This window comes from Rhopilema esculentum, chromosome 2 (assembly GCF_057945365.1).
Source record: "Rhopilema esculentum isolate cy_ngs chromosome 2, ASM5794536v1, whole genome shotgun sequence".
NCBI classification, from domain to species: domain Eukaryota; kingdom Metazoa; phylum Cnidaria; class Scyphozoa; order Rhizostomeae; family Rhizostomatidae; genus Rhopilema; species Rhopilema esculentum.
Window position 1 is genome coordinate 275,375 of NC_142816.1, and position 17,722 is coordinate 293,096.

Below are 17,722 nucleotides of genomic sequence, written 5' to 3' on the forward strand. Positions count from 1 at the left end.
TTACTCGACGTGAAAACAATAATATTGACTCTAACAGCGCATTTGTATATGATGCAGATATAATGCATATTATTCAGACAAATGCTGGTTCGTCACCCCAACAATAAGGACATTAGGCCTATTAACGGTGTATTAACGGTAACACGTTAAATAACAATTTTGATATGGTTTGTGACCCAGACTTTCTCCACGATGTTGCTCGCCACCTTGAGGATATCAAGTGTAGTACAGTCTATCTTCCTCGAAACAACGCACTTATGTTTCTTGATTTTCCCGGCAATCCGCAATGCATCACAACATGCCGCAATGCATCATGTCATATGACATTTCGAAAGCCCTATGAAATTTTCAACGCCATATAGATTAAAACGACCCTTTAAATATGGATACAAACGACCCTTTATGCCAAAAAGCAGGGATGCAATAGACCTCTTTCCTGTTGTTGCCGCCATCTTTTTTCGCAATGCAATCTGGGATGTCTAGGGGGCAAACAAACCTTAGTTTTTTGACTACTACGAAAATAGCGTGTTTACTGCCGTCCTGTGACCGGTTTCTTCGATTATACCTCTCTAAAAATGGTTTTTACTGAAGAAGAATTGCGAGTTTGGAAGGTAGAAGATCTTAAGAAGTATCTGTCAGACAGAGGTGTGCCCTTGAACACTAAGAACTGCAGAAAACCACAGCTTATTGAAAAAGTTATTTTTGCTGAAAAGCTCGAACTTCCAACATTGCCTTCTCAAGCTGTTCGAAAATCTGAAATTGACCTCAACCGGAGCAAAATTTTATTCGTTGATGGCGTGCAGTTACCCTTTCCTGAGACAATTGGCTCCCACTGGCTCGAAGGAAGTGAATACTATCCTGACCTTACATTTGATGTTATCAAAAAATATGCTGAAGCAATGGAATCCTTGAAAGCCTCCAAGGAAGGACAGAACCTTCAGACATCTGGACATGTAAAGTCAGTGTTTTTTAATAGAATTACAGATTGTATTAAATATTGCTTTATAAAAGCATTGGTTGTGCCTCAGACACGTATATCTGATGCTCCTTATACTGTTTGGGTTAGTCTACGGACAGATGCCTCTTCCATTTTGGCTAGTGAATGTGGATGCGTGGCTGGTTACAGTAACTCATGCAAGCATGTATTTGCTTTGCTATATTACATCCTTGCAGAAGTTAGACTTGGCAACAACAGGTCTTGTACTGGCAAGAAACAGCAATGGAGTGTAAGAACATACAAGAAGAATGAAAAAATCCACGAGCCTAGTCAAATGTCTTCTGTTAAAATTTTGCATCATCATCCAGAAAATGATGACTGCATTCAAACCCCATCAAGAAGTGAATATGAGCCCCGTTCCATCCAAGATTTAAATGTTGCCTTTACCAAAGCTGACTGGGAAGCTGTTGCACAGGCTACTGATGGAAAAGCAAGTGTTCTCCAATTTGTTAAAACAACAACGAAGAGTTCCTCAAAATCCTCTTCCCAAACTGTTCTGCCCCCTTCTACATTGCCTGAGATTGCTTCTAAGTGTCAAGCTGATAGTTTTCATGCAGCATTGAAATTACACCGGTCTGCTGCTGAATTGAAAAGAATAAATGCAATCACTGCTGATCAAGCATCCTCAGAAAAATGGTTCCAGTATCGTCATGGTGTAATAACAGCATCTTCTGCACATGAAGTTTTGGTAAAAGTTGATGACAACCATCAAATTTTAAATTTATCATCATCCCAAAATCTATGTGCAAAAATTTGCATGTATAATCCTTCTGTTCATAGTGCATCATTAAACTGGGGGAAGAATAATGAAAAGTTTGCCTTCAAAAGGTACACCAGAAAGAACAGAACAAAGCACAAACACTTTTCAAGTAAAACTACTGGTTTGTTCATTTCTGAACAGTTGCCTTTTCTGGGAGCCAGCCCTGATGGAGTTATAAGCTGCAAATGCTGTGGATTCGGTGTTTTAGAAATAAAATGCCCATGGAAGAGCCGTGATTTAAATATTGCAGACTATCTCATGCAGCCAGAGTCATGCTTGTCAAAGAATGCTGATGAAATATTTTTGAAGCCTGCACATAAATACTACACACAAGTTCAACATCAGATGTTTGTCACTGGTGCAGAATATTGTGATTTTGAAGTTTTTTTGCCCAAAGAGTCATTGACTGTAAGAATTCCAAGAAATCCACAGTATGAAATAAAACAGGTTCCAAAACTTGTCCATTTTTTTAAAAGCATTGTGCTACCTGAGCTATTTTCAGGGACAATAGAAAATGTTGTTGCATGCAGAAATGTAATGAAAGGACTTTTGCGAAAGGTTGAAGATAGACTGGATAGTGAAGAAGCACAAAAGGAACTTCAAAAGTTAGACTCAAGATTATTACTAATATAACTAAACATATGCTTTAAGTTGTAGTTCTTTTCAGTTTTATTGGAGATAGGAGACTCGTTACTATTAGAATATATGATTATTATTATCTTATGCTTGCTGTAGTCACGTGTTACGTTATGTTGAAGCTTATTGGACAATGGACTCTTAGATAACTCGCTTACCACGCTGTTTTACTCTCGAATATGTTAGCCGTTGTATTAGGCCTGATTTTGTTCTATTAACGTTATATATTCATGTTTGTTCATATTCATGCCTGGTCACAGCTCCGGATAAATTTAACAGTTACAGTAAAACCCTGCATAGAAATAACTTCAAAATAAGCAATTAAGAACTACTTTAAACTTGAGGCTAGTCACGAGGCTGTCCTTTTACAAGTGGTGGCTGCAAATTGGTAATAGCAGCTGCAATTAACCAGACCTCATCAATTATATCTAACAAGGTTAGAGGTAAAGTATGATCCAGTAGTCTAAATTCCTTCAGTCTTCCCATAACACGCTCAATGTGAATTCTTGCTCTTGCAATTCGTTTACATTCAGATATTTCTGAGGGTGTAAACTGTCTTTTGCTTCGAACGAAGGGTGGCACTTTAACTTTAACTTGCCTGGGAAGAAATATATCCTGAACTGTGAAACCCTTGTCAAACATAGCAATAAACCCAGGATGAAATTTCTGCACAACATTGGAGTCTTCTGTGATAAAACGATCTGAAGCAGAGCCAGAATAGGACCTTGACACAAAACTAATTGATCCTCCTTTTGTACAGAATATTAATTTCTTTTGGGTATTTCTGCTCTTATATGTGCTGTATGTTTGGTACTGAGCCTTGGAATTTGCAGGCTTTTGAATAACTTGTTCAGTGCAATCACCAATGCCTTCAACCTTGTTAAAGTCCCCAGAAAAGTGGGGGTGCTTGAATGCTAGAGTTTCTTCTGGTGTTGGCCAATAAATGAGTGGCTCCAGCTCTCGTGCCAACAACACAAAAAAGGTTGTACATATTTTTGATGCATGGCTAGCAGAAATTTTAAATCGAAAAGCAAGGTCTTCAATTGGCGGGTCCAGACGAATGCGCATCAGGGTTAAAAGAATTTCATCTTCCAGTTTGAGTTGGCGGGATGGTCCAGTCTTTTTTCTTGACAAAGGCTTTGATGGGCTGTGCTGGTAGTTTTTAACCTGGAATGAATTCTTGCCTTTAAAATAAGAGATCTTGCCATGCTTTGATCTGACACGATCCACAATGAACAAAAAAACTTTGGCAGTGGGGCAACCTGTATATAATTTTATGATGGGGTTGTTACCAGAAATAGAATCCCAAGACAATCGATGTGCACGACGTTCTTTGGAAGTGTCCAAGCCACTTTGAGGGATATCAACAGATTCATGAACAGGATGGTTATCAGCATTTTCTTCAGCAATGACTTCTGACACGTGAAAATTATCAATTTCTACAGTTTCACTGATGTTAACAGGTGTTGCTTCACTGTGTGTCGGCTTGAAAAGATCTGAACGATCCAGTCGCCTTCTTTTTGGTTGACTAGGCCCATCATACCCCTTCAAAAATAATGTGGGGTGCGGACAGGAATCTGTTGGCTTTCCGTATTGAAAGTGGTTGGAACATACCTTTGTTGATTTCCCAACTTTCAAAAGAGTTTTTTTGCCAGATGTTTTGTCGATAACCTCCCTGTTGATGAGCTTTGACCACGTACGGAAGAATTTCTCTTTGCATGACCAAAAACGAATGTGCTTGCATCCATCAAATGCTGAAATGTGTTCTTTAATTACATACTTGTCAGGATATCTGCGATCATTATCACAGCCCCAAACAGCACAATGATCAGATTTACCCATAACGTCGAAGTAAAATAAGGAAAGCGAGCAAAATTTGAGTAAACTTTAACAAATCTTGAAGCGAAGCACTTATTTACCTGCGGAGCAAGAAAACTGCAGTGCAGATTGTTTGCCCCCTGGCAATCCCACAACGCATTGCGCGGAAAGATGATGGCCGCAACAGGAAAAAGGTCTATTCTAACTGACATTTCGGAGCCCAAGTATCCGCGCAAACAGTATTTTTATAAAAATAGAAGGTATGGGGCGATACCTATAGTCGAGTCCCGCTATCTCGAACTCGCCGGAAAATGAAAATTTGTTCGACATAGCGGGACTTCAAGATATCCGGATTCAGGATTTTTTTATCAAAAACGGGCCATCTGTGTTTAAAAGTAGAACATGAAAACCAAGGAAAAGAGCTCATTCGTCTCCAAAGCTTTGTTGAACTTCAAACGTTACTAAACTAAACGTTAATAGTCTATTAATGAAATTTTCTTTATATCTTGAAGTGCTTCTTCATGGCAAAATGGCAAACGACAATGGTTTTGCTTCTATTGCTGGTGTCAAAATAGCAGTAACAGAGAAATACCAATTATCATTCCATTTGGCAGCCTAAGATTGGAGAGGAATTGAAAGTCGTGAAGGAGCTGGACAGCAAAGCCGACAAGTATGCAGTGTGTGTACAGAAATACAAATTTATTGTAGGACATCTAAGGAAAGACAGACAGATTTGCAAAGACAATCTTCTTTCTCATGGTAATCGTGTGAATGAAAATCGTGTTAACTTTGAAGATAGCAAAGGAGTGCAAATCCTTTGCAAGTTAACCATTTTCGGACAACCTAATTTCATGTCAATTTTAAAAAATTAATTATCGTTGTCAGGATAATTAATAGCTGAAAATAGAGAATTTTTTTAGATAACCGAGCTCGAGCTAGCGGGACTCGATTGTTATGTATGTTTAATTCGAATTTAGGAACCTGCATCACAGAATAAGAATTATTCTTCTTCTTATTCTTCTTATTATTCTTATTCTTATTCTGTGCCTGCATAGTGCATATATATTCAAGCGCCACTAGTAGAGATTTATAAACTTTATAGTGGAAACTGTCTCCATTAAAAAGCATTTAAGTAGTTAAGAAAATCAGTTTTTTCCTATACGCAGAGCAGCTAACGGTCGGTATAAACCCCGTTATTCCTGAAAAACGAGAAAAGATATTCAACTGATTTTGTTGTAAATAGTAGCTACTAGTATGGTGATATCTGTAATAGGAATTATATTCTGCTGCCACTAATATTTGAGACGGCTGGGAGGTTTTTCTTATCTTCAACCTACTCGCGAACGCGAATCTTAATCTGAATCTCAATCTGAATCTGATTCTGAATCTGATTCTGCAGACATCGAAATGGCCGAAGTGGGGGTGCTGCCAATATTTTTGTCCGGTCGTTCTTTCGGGCAGAAGTATTGCAGCCCGTGCACTGATGTCAAGAGGAACTTTGCATTCAAAGGGTTGCTAAGGAAGATCGTGAACCAGGAAGAAAAAAGGCCACCTTGTGTTTACGTAGAGGAATTTGATTCCTAGGTAAAATGACATGAGCCAAGAGAAATGAAAACTTTTATTTTGAGTGCTGAAAAGTTTCACTTTGATGCCAGTCGAAACATGTTCCCAGACTTAACAGGGACATAAAATTCGCTATTTAGGGTTGCAAAATGGTTTTCGATGTAATCAGATTTCAAAGGCTTCTTTTCTGCCTAACAGTAGGTGCAAACGATATGATTACGTCACCTATTTGCTCAATAAAACACATTCACTTTTTTCAGAAAAATTTTATGCTCCTGAATAGTGGTTTATCAAGAAATGAGTCCCACCCCCGCCTTTTTTATAGAGGGGACACTTGCAAATTTTATTTCACTATGCGTTTAGAATTCCCAAGACACTTTCGCATACCGAATTGCTTTGCAAAAGGGTCCCCCCGTTGTTTTTAAGTGGGGACATTTTGCATAGTGTCGTTTTGCCATGCGCTCCGGTCCTTCCAGACACTTACGCTTGGGGGGAACGAAACACATATGACACCGGCATTTAAAATGGCGCAATTACTCTTTATTTTATAAGAACACACTTTATAAGATAAACGAGGCTCGATTTGCCCAAAAAATAAGAACAAGGCTAGAACATGCTCAGCTTCAGATGAGAAATTTAAGAAAAAAATACGCATTTTGAAATTCGCAAGCACTCAACTACTGTACCAACGGAATGGCGAAAAAAACTTTGATGAGGTTTGTCCATAAACACTAGCATTCATTGCTTTATTTTTAAACTTTACCCAGTAAAACGTCTTAGAAACTATATACAGCATGTAACTTCTCAAATATTTGCAAAAAATCACTCTTAAAATATGAACAACTTTAAGAGAATTTGAGCCTAAAATTATCAAAAAATTAAGAACATCGAAAAGGTATCTGGTTCTTATAAAAAAAGAGTGTAATTTTTCTTCGAAGCTGGTATTCTGAATGTGCTAAACGGATTGAAGGGATTCGAGCTTGTATGATATATGTTTTAGTCTAAATGAATAGAAAGTCTGTCCATCAGCATTTTAAGCTCAGGCTATATTTATTTTCTCATGCTTATAATTTAAGGTGGGGCCAAATTGAACAATCCCAAGGGGTCATAGGAAGAAATAAGCTACGAGACAATCATTTCTTTATATGAAAGTCAGAATTCGCCCATCAAACATAATCTCGAGTTAAAATTCAGGGCTGTGTCCACAATCGCTGTGAATTTTAACAAGGGACTGAACACCTCCCCCACCCAACCCCCACTCGACGGAAAAATTGATTCTGACCTACATGGATTGTATGTGTTTCAGTTTTGAGCGATTTCGAAGAAATGTCCTTATCTAAGAGTACCTGCTGTTCTCTCGTATTTCATAGGTTGATCAAGTTTCATCTTTACAGTACTTCTCAAACAATAAGTCGAGCCCGGAACCATCAAGATCTGTACTTCGATGGCAACTGGGATCTGTACTTCAAAACATCTATTGAAATAAAGTATCACAGTTAAAGAAGTAAGCTCAGGCCAAGAACAGACAACGAGGTACACGTTACATTTTCGCTTTGATCGCGGCTATTCTTTTTGTGTTTTTCTTTCGTCTGTCTTTCTGATTTTAAATGCCTTGACTTCCATTGAGAATATGCTTTTTTCATCTATAAATCTCGTGCCATCCGATAAGAGCATTAGAAAACAACTAGATAGAAATAGGAAGGATTATAGCATTTTATTTATTCAGGGCTCGCTTCGTGTCGAGTCAACTTTTTTAGGCCATCATGAAACTTAAGACTTTTCAGACCATTCCAAACTTGTAAAAGTGCTGTGAAATAAGATTACTAGAATTATCTAATGAATCAGCAGAGATAGATAAGGAACAAAAACACATCCTTTGAAATTACTTGATTCGTTGTGTTGTCTGACTTGAATTCTTGTGAAGAAAATTTTTCACTTTGTTTACTACCGATAACAGAAGGCAAAATGTATGAAGAAACTCGGCCAGCAAATTTCAATTTAGACATTTCAACTTCAACAGATTTTGTTCTATCGGGAATTTCCAAGTGCAGTACTATGTTTGTAACCGTTAGGTAGCTTGTCTTTGTGTACGAAGCATGCCCATACGCCATTGTGCGACTTACACTGTTGCCACAACACAAGAACGTCTACGAATTAAGGTAGAGAAAGCAGAAAATGCTCAGCTTTTTTAATGCCACGTTTTGCATCTTCAGGGCTTACAATCACTTGCAGTTGATTTCTTACGTCTATAAGGTGGCAATTTTAAATGTAAGAACAACAATCAGCTTCTTTATTTTTTGTGCTGGCTTACGACAATTAAAAATGGCGCAAAGAAATATGTCTCTGATGACTTATGTAGCCAGTAATTATGTATTATAGCGACGAACGTACGGCCAAAGAAAATTGAATAAAAATTACTTCAAATATTACTAATCCATGGCATTTTAAGGCCACAAATGGCGATCCATTGTCAAGAAAAAGCGGGGTCGTTGCCAGCGTATGAGGATAAACAACCTCCCGTAAATTTTGTCTGCAGAATCGGAAAAATTAGATGTTTTTTAAGAAAATTGGTCACTTAGGTTTTTCATTCAAGCTAAAATTGAATTTTCATTTGCATATGGTTGTTTTTGGAGCAAAATTCTTCAATTGACATTTGTGCTTTTTTCTTTAACATTCAAGCTTTTTTCTCTTCAAAATTGATCACTTTTTCATCTTCACGCTTTTTTACTTTCACGTAGCGTGAAGATGGATGCTACACCCGGAGACATAACTTCTCACTATACTTTCTCGTCAAATACAGCATCTCTCCAACACATTTTCGCATGCTGATCTTCCTTGTCATCTTACCCCATCCATTATAACAGGTGATTCTTTGCGACCTGACATGCTACTGATTGCTTCAAGGAAAATCATTTACAACATTGAACTTACAGTTGGCTTCGAGACAAATCTTAGTGTTAATAGTTCCCGCAAAAACCTTTAGTGCAAAGCTGTTTTAAAAACTCTTGGTAGTCCGTTAAATTTGTTAACCTCTCAATAAGTTCCCTTGGCATCTTTTGGTAATCTTGTTCTACTATTACAGATATTTAATAGAGAGTGCGGGAAAATAAGATCTTGCTGCTGACAAATCACAGCATTGTTATATCTAAAAGGTAAGTCATAATCGATGCACCTACTATATATTCTGCCGTAGAAACAAACCTTGGCCTAACCCAGAGCCTTTTTCCATCTAGTATCCTGTCTCCACCCACCTATACCACCACCACCACTACAATCCTTATTGCCATTATCAATATCATCACCACATTTTTCATCCTCATAAGCATTATCAACATCGTCACCATCATTACATCATCATACTTATATTTATGTTGTGTAAAACTGCTTTGTTTTTCTTTTTTGCAATGTGTTATTGTTTTTTTAATATAAGCGTGTATTTATGTTTTTGCAAAACGACAGAACATTATAAATTAGCTAAATTGCAAAAATTAATTTAAAGAGGTTCAATCAAAAATTTCAACTGTGATTTCGTGATTACATAAAGAATAACTTTGCTATTAGTAGATGACAAATCATCCAACTATTTCTTGTTTTGCAACAAAACTTCATGGTTATTTTTTCATTCTTTTCCACTATCTCCTCGTCGGCAGCTAATCGATCTCGAATTGTTTAATAACGTCGGAACTTTCCACGTCTAGCATTTACCGTAACTTGTAGAGTTTAAAGAGATCCAACTGGACAAATCATGAGGATGAACTGTTATCACAAAGAGGCTTGGCAATACCAGTTCTTGTAGTCTGGTTTCTGTGACTTAATTAGGACAGGTGGTAGTATGCAATATTCAATATAAAGTTGTGCTCGTCAAGAAGATATAAGAAAAATTAATTTAGCTGCTTATCATCTGATGAAATCTCTGGTTCTAGTCTTCTTAAGGACCAAATTTTTCACTTTATATTAGTATCGAAATCTTTTATCTTAAAGATGTTCGACTTATTTATATTCAAAAAAATGTATTAGAGTAGTTCGTTACTTTTGTTCGATTTAAATAAGACCAATTCATATGAAATAGATAAATTCATATCCATAGTTCTTATACAACTTGGTAGCCCTGAAATTGTTAATGTTTTAAGCAATTAAAAACTATTTGAAAGAACAAATTATGAATTGAAAGTTTTTATAGAGTAGTTTTGGTGCTCGTCTCTTTAATATCTTTTTTCACAAAACAGACAAAATAGTTTCAAACTGACATTTGATCCTTTAGTTTTTCAGGATAAAACATGATGGCCAGATCTGAAATTCAAATATCTATATTATTTTATTTGTGCTTCTTGTGCCTTCTGATCAAGCAAGCATTTCCAGGTAAGTTAATACAAGTTTTAAGTGTTGTGATTTGAGGATGCTAAGGCATAGATACAGGTTGTACTTCAACTTTATTATGAATATGATTGATAGAACCAGGTGAATTTTTATAAACGTACTCATTACGGTTTTTTTAAAAACGCTATGCATTTTGTTCCTGATTAGCGGTTTTATTGATATCCTAACAGTTCAACTTTTGCTATTCAAACAAAGTATCCGTTAACTATGTATACTGTTTTGTATTGTGTAATACATCCTGCCAAAATTTACTTTAATTCGATGTTTGTTTTTGTTTTACTTGCCCACCTGACGAAACGAAAACCTCCAACCAGGGCCTAAATTAAGTGTGGATTTGACTCACTGTTTATCGTTGCAAAAACCCTTCTCACCAAAATTCGACTAGTAATTTCAACAACCCTGTTCAAGTTTCTTAATTTGCTTCAATAAAGTTTCAACTTTAGCTAGATGGTCGTGGTTTCAAACTATGTAAAAAAAGAAGAAGACAGACAACCACAATTTTTATGATTTGAGAGAAAACAATATTTGCCATCGATACAAAGATTGAATGTATGTAGATATTGGATGTACGGAAATAAAAACAGATGGATAAGGCAGCGTCGCCCCAGAAACAATAAGCAAATATATGGATATGGCAATAAATGAGCCAGTTGTCACAGGTTTCAATTCAGTGGCGTCGAGTTTTGCGATGCAAGATTGGTTTCAGGGAGGTTTTTGAAGGTGCGGGGAAAGAAATAACAACTTTGATAGAAATCTTGAAAAAACGACGCATGTTTGAACAGACATAGACTTCCAATGAACTGAAATCCAACCCCTTCCATAACTCTGTATGGCTCATTTTCTTACTGGAAACTTAACTCTTTAGTTAGCCTTTGGCATAACAAGTATTTGCTTTTTCATTTCATTAGATCATTTTTAATTAATTTCAAGATGAACTTTGCCGGAGAGGTTATTTTATATCTTGATTTAATTAAGCTTGTAATAACATTTTATGTCTTTTGAAGTTGGGTAATTGTTTTTGCGAAATTGTTGGCAGAAATCCAAAATTGATTTCACCGCTAATCAGGATATGTACCAAAGAAATGCAATCTCTATGAGTATGCATCCTTAAAAAGATCCTCCTCTTCTACTATTTCTATAATTTGTCCCTCATTAGTCCTCCGATAAATTCTGCCCATTTTCATTTTCGTTTCATGTGCATCAGCTTTAGCGTACTGCCTGTATATCATTAATTGAAATTTCAGTCAAACAAAAAGTTATCAACAGATGAATCACATCCTTTCAAATGTATACAGATTCTATAAATGTGTAAATCTTGCCTCCCTAAAATACCCTTAAGTCTGAATACCTACCACAGAAAAACTATGAAAACCAGGTGCGGTTTTGGGTGCTGCACTGATTTTTTACCACTGGCTTTTTGTTTTGAGGCCGTATGTCTTTGGCACCTAGCCCTCTAAAACCCTTTGGCACTTAACTTTTGGTACCTTCTATTTAGTTTTCTCTTCATTCTGTTAGGCTCGAGCACAATTTTTGCAAAGAATCTATGCTTGCTTCCAATATAGCGTACCTCACTCTCTTTGTGCGTCTGATTGTCCTGCTCTACTGTGCTATCAACTTATGTGCTATATAAATACTTTCAGTATAAACGCCAGGCTGCAAACACTCGTGGCATCTAGAAATGATAATGGTTTTAATTGCTTTTTTATCCTGACCTGAGTAAAAAAGTGTTCTTACAAAGAACAGTGCTATAGCAGGAAATTCAAAGTTAAGATTCTATTTTTGTTTGCAAACATATACAATTATCTGCAGATTTATCTACATAGATATCATACAACGTTTTCAAGCTTTTTGTATTGTTTTTTGACAACTTCAATTAATTTTTAGACATGTACTTAGCCAGTTACAGTATAGGTCAAATTGACAAGGTCTATTGTGAAGAAAACAGGGCCGACGCTACGATTTTGAAAGTGAGGAGGTCATTTTCGAGAAGCTGCTAGGTTTACTATCACTCGGAAGCCCACCATGTTTTAAATTGAAGAAAATCTTTTACATTGCTAAAAAGTGGGAGGGCAATGGCCCCCCTGGCCTCCCTCGGTAGCGTGGGCCCTGGAAAATTTGTAACTAGTCACAAAGAATATCAAATTTTCATTCATGAAGACCTTTAAACAATTTTAGACCAGTAATTTCTTGACAGTACTTAATGACTTACCCTTTTTCAAATTTGTTACAAACCTGTTGTTCTTTTGAATTTTAACATTGAAAATCTTGACCTTAATCCATCATACATATTTTTAATCCGACAGACTTCTGCTTCATCGATATGATGAAAAGAGAGCTTATCAGTTTTCCATTTTTCAATGTTTGACGAATATAATCCGTGAACAGTGTAACGGCTAGGTTTTTTATATTTCCTCTTAAAACAAAACTGACATGATGTATATATTGAATACCAAGGATTAGCCATTGTCAACAATAAAAGCAATTTTCAGGCTTTTCCAAATAATTAAACCAAATAAATTTAGGTGAAAAACTACTGAAAGCTTTTGGTGCTGTTAAATAAAGCTAGTAGAAAAATAAAAAGCCATGTCTTGTTTGGGAGTTTTTAGTTTCCCGTTCACTTCTCATGTAGTTACACAAAAATGCAGTGTCTTTAAACGGGTAATAACTTCAAAACAACTTTATTGTCTCGTGAAACATGGTCTTAAAAACGTTTTGAAAACCTTTAATGTTTTGTTTGCAGAAGCTACTGAATGTAAAAACTATAAGGAAATATCAGACTGGCGGAGAAGCACCGCAAATAACCTAACGAAGGCAAATGAGAGTATTTGTGATTTGCATATCTTATCAAGATGGTATCGCTTCAAAAGTCCAGCCGGAGGGGTAATACCTACCAATTGCCCGCCTGATAAATCATGTGGTGAGTAAAACTTATTTAGCCTTTCAAAAGCTGCAAGCAAACCTCTTATTTTAGATGCTCCTATTTTCTAATTCTGGAAAAAAGACCCTTATTTTGAGAAGTAATATCACTTCCCGATCCCTGCTTGTTCACCTGCAAGTTTCAATTTTTCCTGAATGAAACTGCTCTAGTGAGGGAAGCTATAAAGAAGTCATACTTTGCCAATCAATTATTTCTTTCAATTTCTGGCATCTTGCCCATCCAGTTCCTCGTTTCACATAATTTACCGTTACAGGAAGCATATCACCAGTTTGGATCAATGGATCGTTGCCTACAGACATTGAGAAAGTCAAAATAGTGACGGCATGTGGAAGGTACAGAGATAACTGTTGTCATACTGCATGGCAGATTAAAGCAACAAAATGCAAAGAAGACAATTCTGCATTCTACGTATTCTTTCTCGTGAGAACTTTCTTTTGTATGGCATATTGTGCAGGTAAGGTCACACTTAAGTTGCTGAGCGTTACCCATAAACTAGTAGAGCAGATACAAGAAAAGTGGAAGGAGGAAGAAGCGTGGCAAACGATACCATAACAAACAAAAAATAATGACCATCACAAACGAATTAGTTAAAGCTCAAAAGCTCCTCCTTTAATTAACTCTGACGAAATTTAATTTAATCAGCATTTTTACAGCCAGCGTTGGTAGCAATGGTGAGAGTGAGTAGCCCTGCTGAATTCCGAGTAAATCTTTCTTATCTTCTTACAGTGAACACCGCAAGGGGGGGGGTGGGCCTTCCTCCCTACTTTTTCAGAAGGATTATCTTTGATATTCATGCAAATTCGATGAGAGAAATTCGATGGGGGGGAGGGGGGTGTTCTATGTGATTTGATGCAGCCGCTCATCAGCGCTAGTTTTGTGTTATGACAATACATGATCCAGGACCATCTTGGTAAATTTGAATGTAGGTTTTGTGTCAATATGTACCACTTTATTGCTGATTTTATCTTGATTCAGCACACGTAAAATTACCAATTTTATAATTCTGATGTAAAGTTATAGAGAACAACTTTTATTGCGGCCGATATATTGATGTAACGAGGAACACATAGAGAGAATATTTCTGTTTCTGTGGAGGAATTTCATGAAATAGACTATGTCTGCTCTATGAAGACAACATTAAGGTCGATAAAAATTTGAAGGGAATTTGTTATAGATAATAACAATATGTATACAAATAAATTTATCGTCAAAACAGCCAGAAAGACAAAAGGCAAAAAAAAATTTCATATGCCTTTATCGAATCGCAAAAACATGAAAAACTGCATTAGCTTTTTTATGGTAAATCACGCTGAAATCTTGCAAAGTTCAAGTTGAAGTCATTGCTTAAAATGAAACCCGTGGCATAAAGGCCTTAACAAGGAAAGGGAGAGAGAAACTAAAAAGAAAGAAAGGCGAGATCAAGTGTGGTCAGTTTATTTTGCAAAGAAGGCTGGCTATAGAAGTGGGAAGAGTATAAAGTTTTCTAATGCTTGCAAGCTAGGGCCCACGCCACGAGTTTCAAGGTGGATGGGGCCAAGCTCTATAAGTCGAGCTTAAATTTACTCCTTAAAACAGGGCCTTTTTGGAAATATTTTTGTTAACCAAAAAAGTGGGGGGCCATGGCCAACTTTCATTACCTGGTAAGATCCCATGTGTCCTGAAGAGGAACCTAAGGTTTTGGGATGTACGCGTAATAAAAGGAAAAGTGTAAGATGTTAGCGTAATTTCTAGCAAAGAAAAAGAAGTATAGGTATGAAAGTAAGTTACCATAATGGAGTCGCTAGGAAAGCTGAGCTTTACTTGCACGAAATATCTACATGGGTTGGTGCACTTTCATTGAACCTAAAGACATTGATTTCACTTCACTTCTAAGTTATCGTTAGATAATTAGTGAGAAGTATGATTCTTTCTTTGAAGACGTGTTCGTAGAAGAATCATTCGTGTATCAAAAGAAAAGAACAGAGCTCAGATAAGTGTCTTCGGCGAAAGAATGAATACTAGTAGAATTGGATAAAAAATAAATCATTGGAGAAAGGTATGAATAGAACAGGAGATATGACAGATCATTTTGGAACCCCAACATAAATTAAATGTGGACTGGACAGGTGGAAATTTAGAAAGAGATAATTTGTGCTAGAAGTGATAAAAAGCCTTGGAGATATCAATAGATCTCTTGCTTTCCTGAGATATTTTCTTCCTTTCAAAAAGATTGCAGAGCAGCAAAACAAAATGAGTAGCATAAGAAATGATATTGCCGAAGGAATAACAAAGAATGACATGAAATCGCTGAAGGAATAGCAAAGAAAGAAATGAAATCACCAAAGGAATAGCAAAGAAGCTTCTACGTTAGAAGGATGGTAAAGGGTTGTTTTTTTTGTTTCATCATTATATATTGAGGTGATTGCGATTGAGCGATCGTTAGTAGGGTTCAGAGGATTGAAATATACTAATCAAAGTTGAAATCGTTTGCTATGAATTGGTACTTGCTTGGTGATGATGATGATGCAACATCAGGACGTATCGATTTAAAAATGTTTGGAAGGAGACAAATGTTAACAAAGAAAGAACTCTAAAAACGTACATGACTTGGGAAACAGTATACTAGATTAACACAAAATGTTTGATGAAAATGGTTCAGTAGTTTTATTCATCTAAGGCAGGTGATTGATGAACACACTAATTATCAATTAAATTATCTTTAATGACATCAACGCTATTAAAATTTCAAAACAACAAACAAATTTATAAATACCAGTTTGAAGCAAATTCTGGCACAAATAAAGGCAGGGAAAGCATCTGCTAAATCTATTGCAATAGCAGAGAGCAGGTAATGGTTATTAGAATGGAAGGCTTTTCTGCATTTTTACTACCATTGTAAGAAGAATTCATGACACCAGAAAAAGGAAACAAGGCTTGAAACATACCTGCAAGCCTGATGAGGAAAACTTCCACTTTGAAGGGGTGTGCTTAGTTGCAACAATGACGAGAAAACAAACACCTAGCACCCATTCTAGAAGACTAACAAAAGCAGAGCTCTTAAATATGCTTATTAACATTGGAAGTAAACGATAGTGCAAAGAAAACGAAACATAGAAATCTAGCAGCCAAAAGATGGAAATTGGTTTCCAATAAACAGAACATTCATTGGAGAGAAAATGCAATCCAAATAGATGAACTTTCCTTGCAAAGGAGTTACATTTACCCAAAGACATGGCAAGGACATGGTTTCGTGATCCAATGTACACCAAAATAACTGTCAGATGAAACGAAAAATTTTATAATTATTTGTTATTAGTATAATGATAGTAACGGGGTCCTATACTTCATGTTACAATATTGAAATATTTGCTAGAGTAAAAACTGCTTACATTGTTATGCATGTATCTTTGATAGGTAGCGAGAAACCATGCGATGAAGGCTGGACTTCGCCTAACGGATTTACTCCGGGATGCAAACGTATGGAATTTCATATCCTTTCTTTGGCTGTTATGTTTCATGGCTCTGACATTAAACTTTGATAAATGAGATTCTGAATTTTTCTTTTCATTAAATACTACACTTTGCTCACCATAGAATCTTAATTTTTATCGCGCTTGATCCTTGAAGCCTACCTTTTTCTTTTTTTTCTATTTTTACCTCAATTTCTTAAGTGGATACACTTTTAACTTGTACTTTATGGAGCTGGAGTCACAAGAATTTTGACTTTCGTGCAAATGAGTTTTTGGTCCCAAATCCTGCTTCAACTGTATTAGAGTTTTGAAAAAAATTATCCTATCTAGTGCTAATGGTTAAGGTAAGGTATATGATATAAAAGCCCTTCTATAAAGGTAGAAAGTCTATTTGTCTTGATGCTTGTACTTACATGTACAATTTTGGTTGTGTTATATTTTATTTATATGGTAACTGACATTTACATTGCTTCCTTTAGCCATAACTTCACCTGGAACATTCTCAAGTACAAAAACTACGATGAAACCAAAAAGTGAACATACTGGCAAAAAAAAGAAAGTCATCATGACTGTCATCTTCGTTTTTGCATGTTTTTTTGGTCTTGGAGTTTTCTTTGCAATCGCATACTTCTGTAAAAAGCACAGACTTGCTATCAAAAACTCAGTTGGTTGCACAACTGCTGACAACACAGCGTACAGTATATTTAAACAATAACTTCAGCACGTCTGCTGCATATTTCTTCTATGTTTCCATGATTTAAAGTATTCAACATTGAACACCTATTATTAGCACCAAATTTGTCGGAATATTTATGATTATTTGCTACTTTATTTGAATCGCTAGAAAAGTAACTTTTTTCTTGCTCGAAGCACTTTAATTTTCATTCCCTTCTTTTCCACTGTTTTCCATTTGTCTCTACTGTTTTCAGTTCTCCGTTGATACACCTCTAGATCCTTTGTCATTCAGTTTATCCCAATTTTTCTTATTTCGCCCTTATCGTGCTAATACTTCGTAAATTAGTTTAAATAGTTTTATGCAGCCTAACTTAGTTCTCGTATGTGTCATCATGTATTAGGTGGACATAGCTAAAAATTGGCTGCGAAGGTCAGTTGTAAAGTATGGTTGTAGTTGATCGATAACAATTTCGTGTTTGATGACTAGATTAAACGAAATACATGTACAA

General features: G+C 36.2%; 2 protein-coding genes across 2 annotated transcripts; one reads left to right on the forward strand and one right to left on the reverse strand.

Annotated features, from left to right (window-relative positions):
* Window positions 1-2,738: 2,738 nt before the first annotated feature.
* LOC148960538 (uncharacterized) lies at window positions 2,739-4,235 on the reverse strand. The gene has a single exon (XM_089110335.1). The coding sequence runs from the start codon at window positions 4,233-4,235 to the stop codon at window positions 2,739-2,741; it is 1,497 nt and encodes a 498-aa protein (XP_088966461.1).
* A 2,918-nt stretch (window positions 4,236-7,153) lies between these two features.
* Window positions 7,154-17,722, forward strand: LOC135695562 (oncoprotein-induced transcript 3 protein-like). The gene is made up of 7 exons (XM_089108788.1): window positions 7,154-7,307; window positions 8,857-8,926; window positions 10,036-10,133; window positions 12,892-13,068; window positions 13,343-13,543; window positions 16,483-16,545; window positions 17,018-17,722. Exons 3-7 carry the CDS (start codon window positions 10,052-10,054, stop codon window positions 17,251-17,253), a joined length of 759 nt encoding a protein of 252 aa, XP_088964914.1. The 5' UTR covers window positions 7,154-7,307; window positions 8,857-8,926; window positions 10,036-10,051; the 3' UTR covers window positions 17,254-17,722.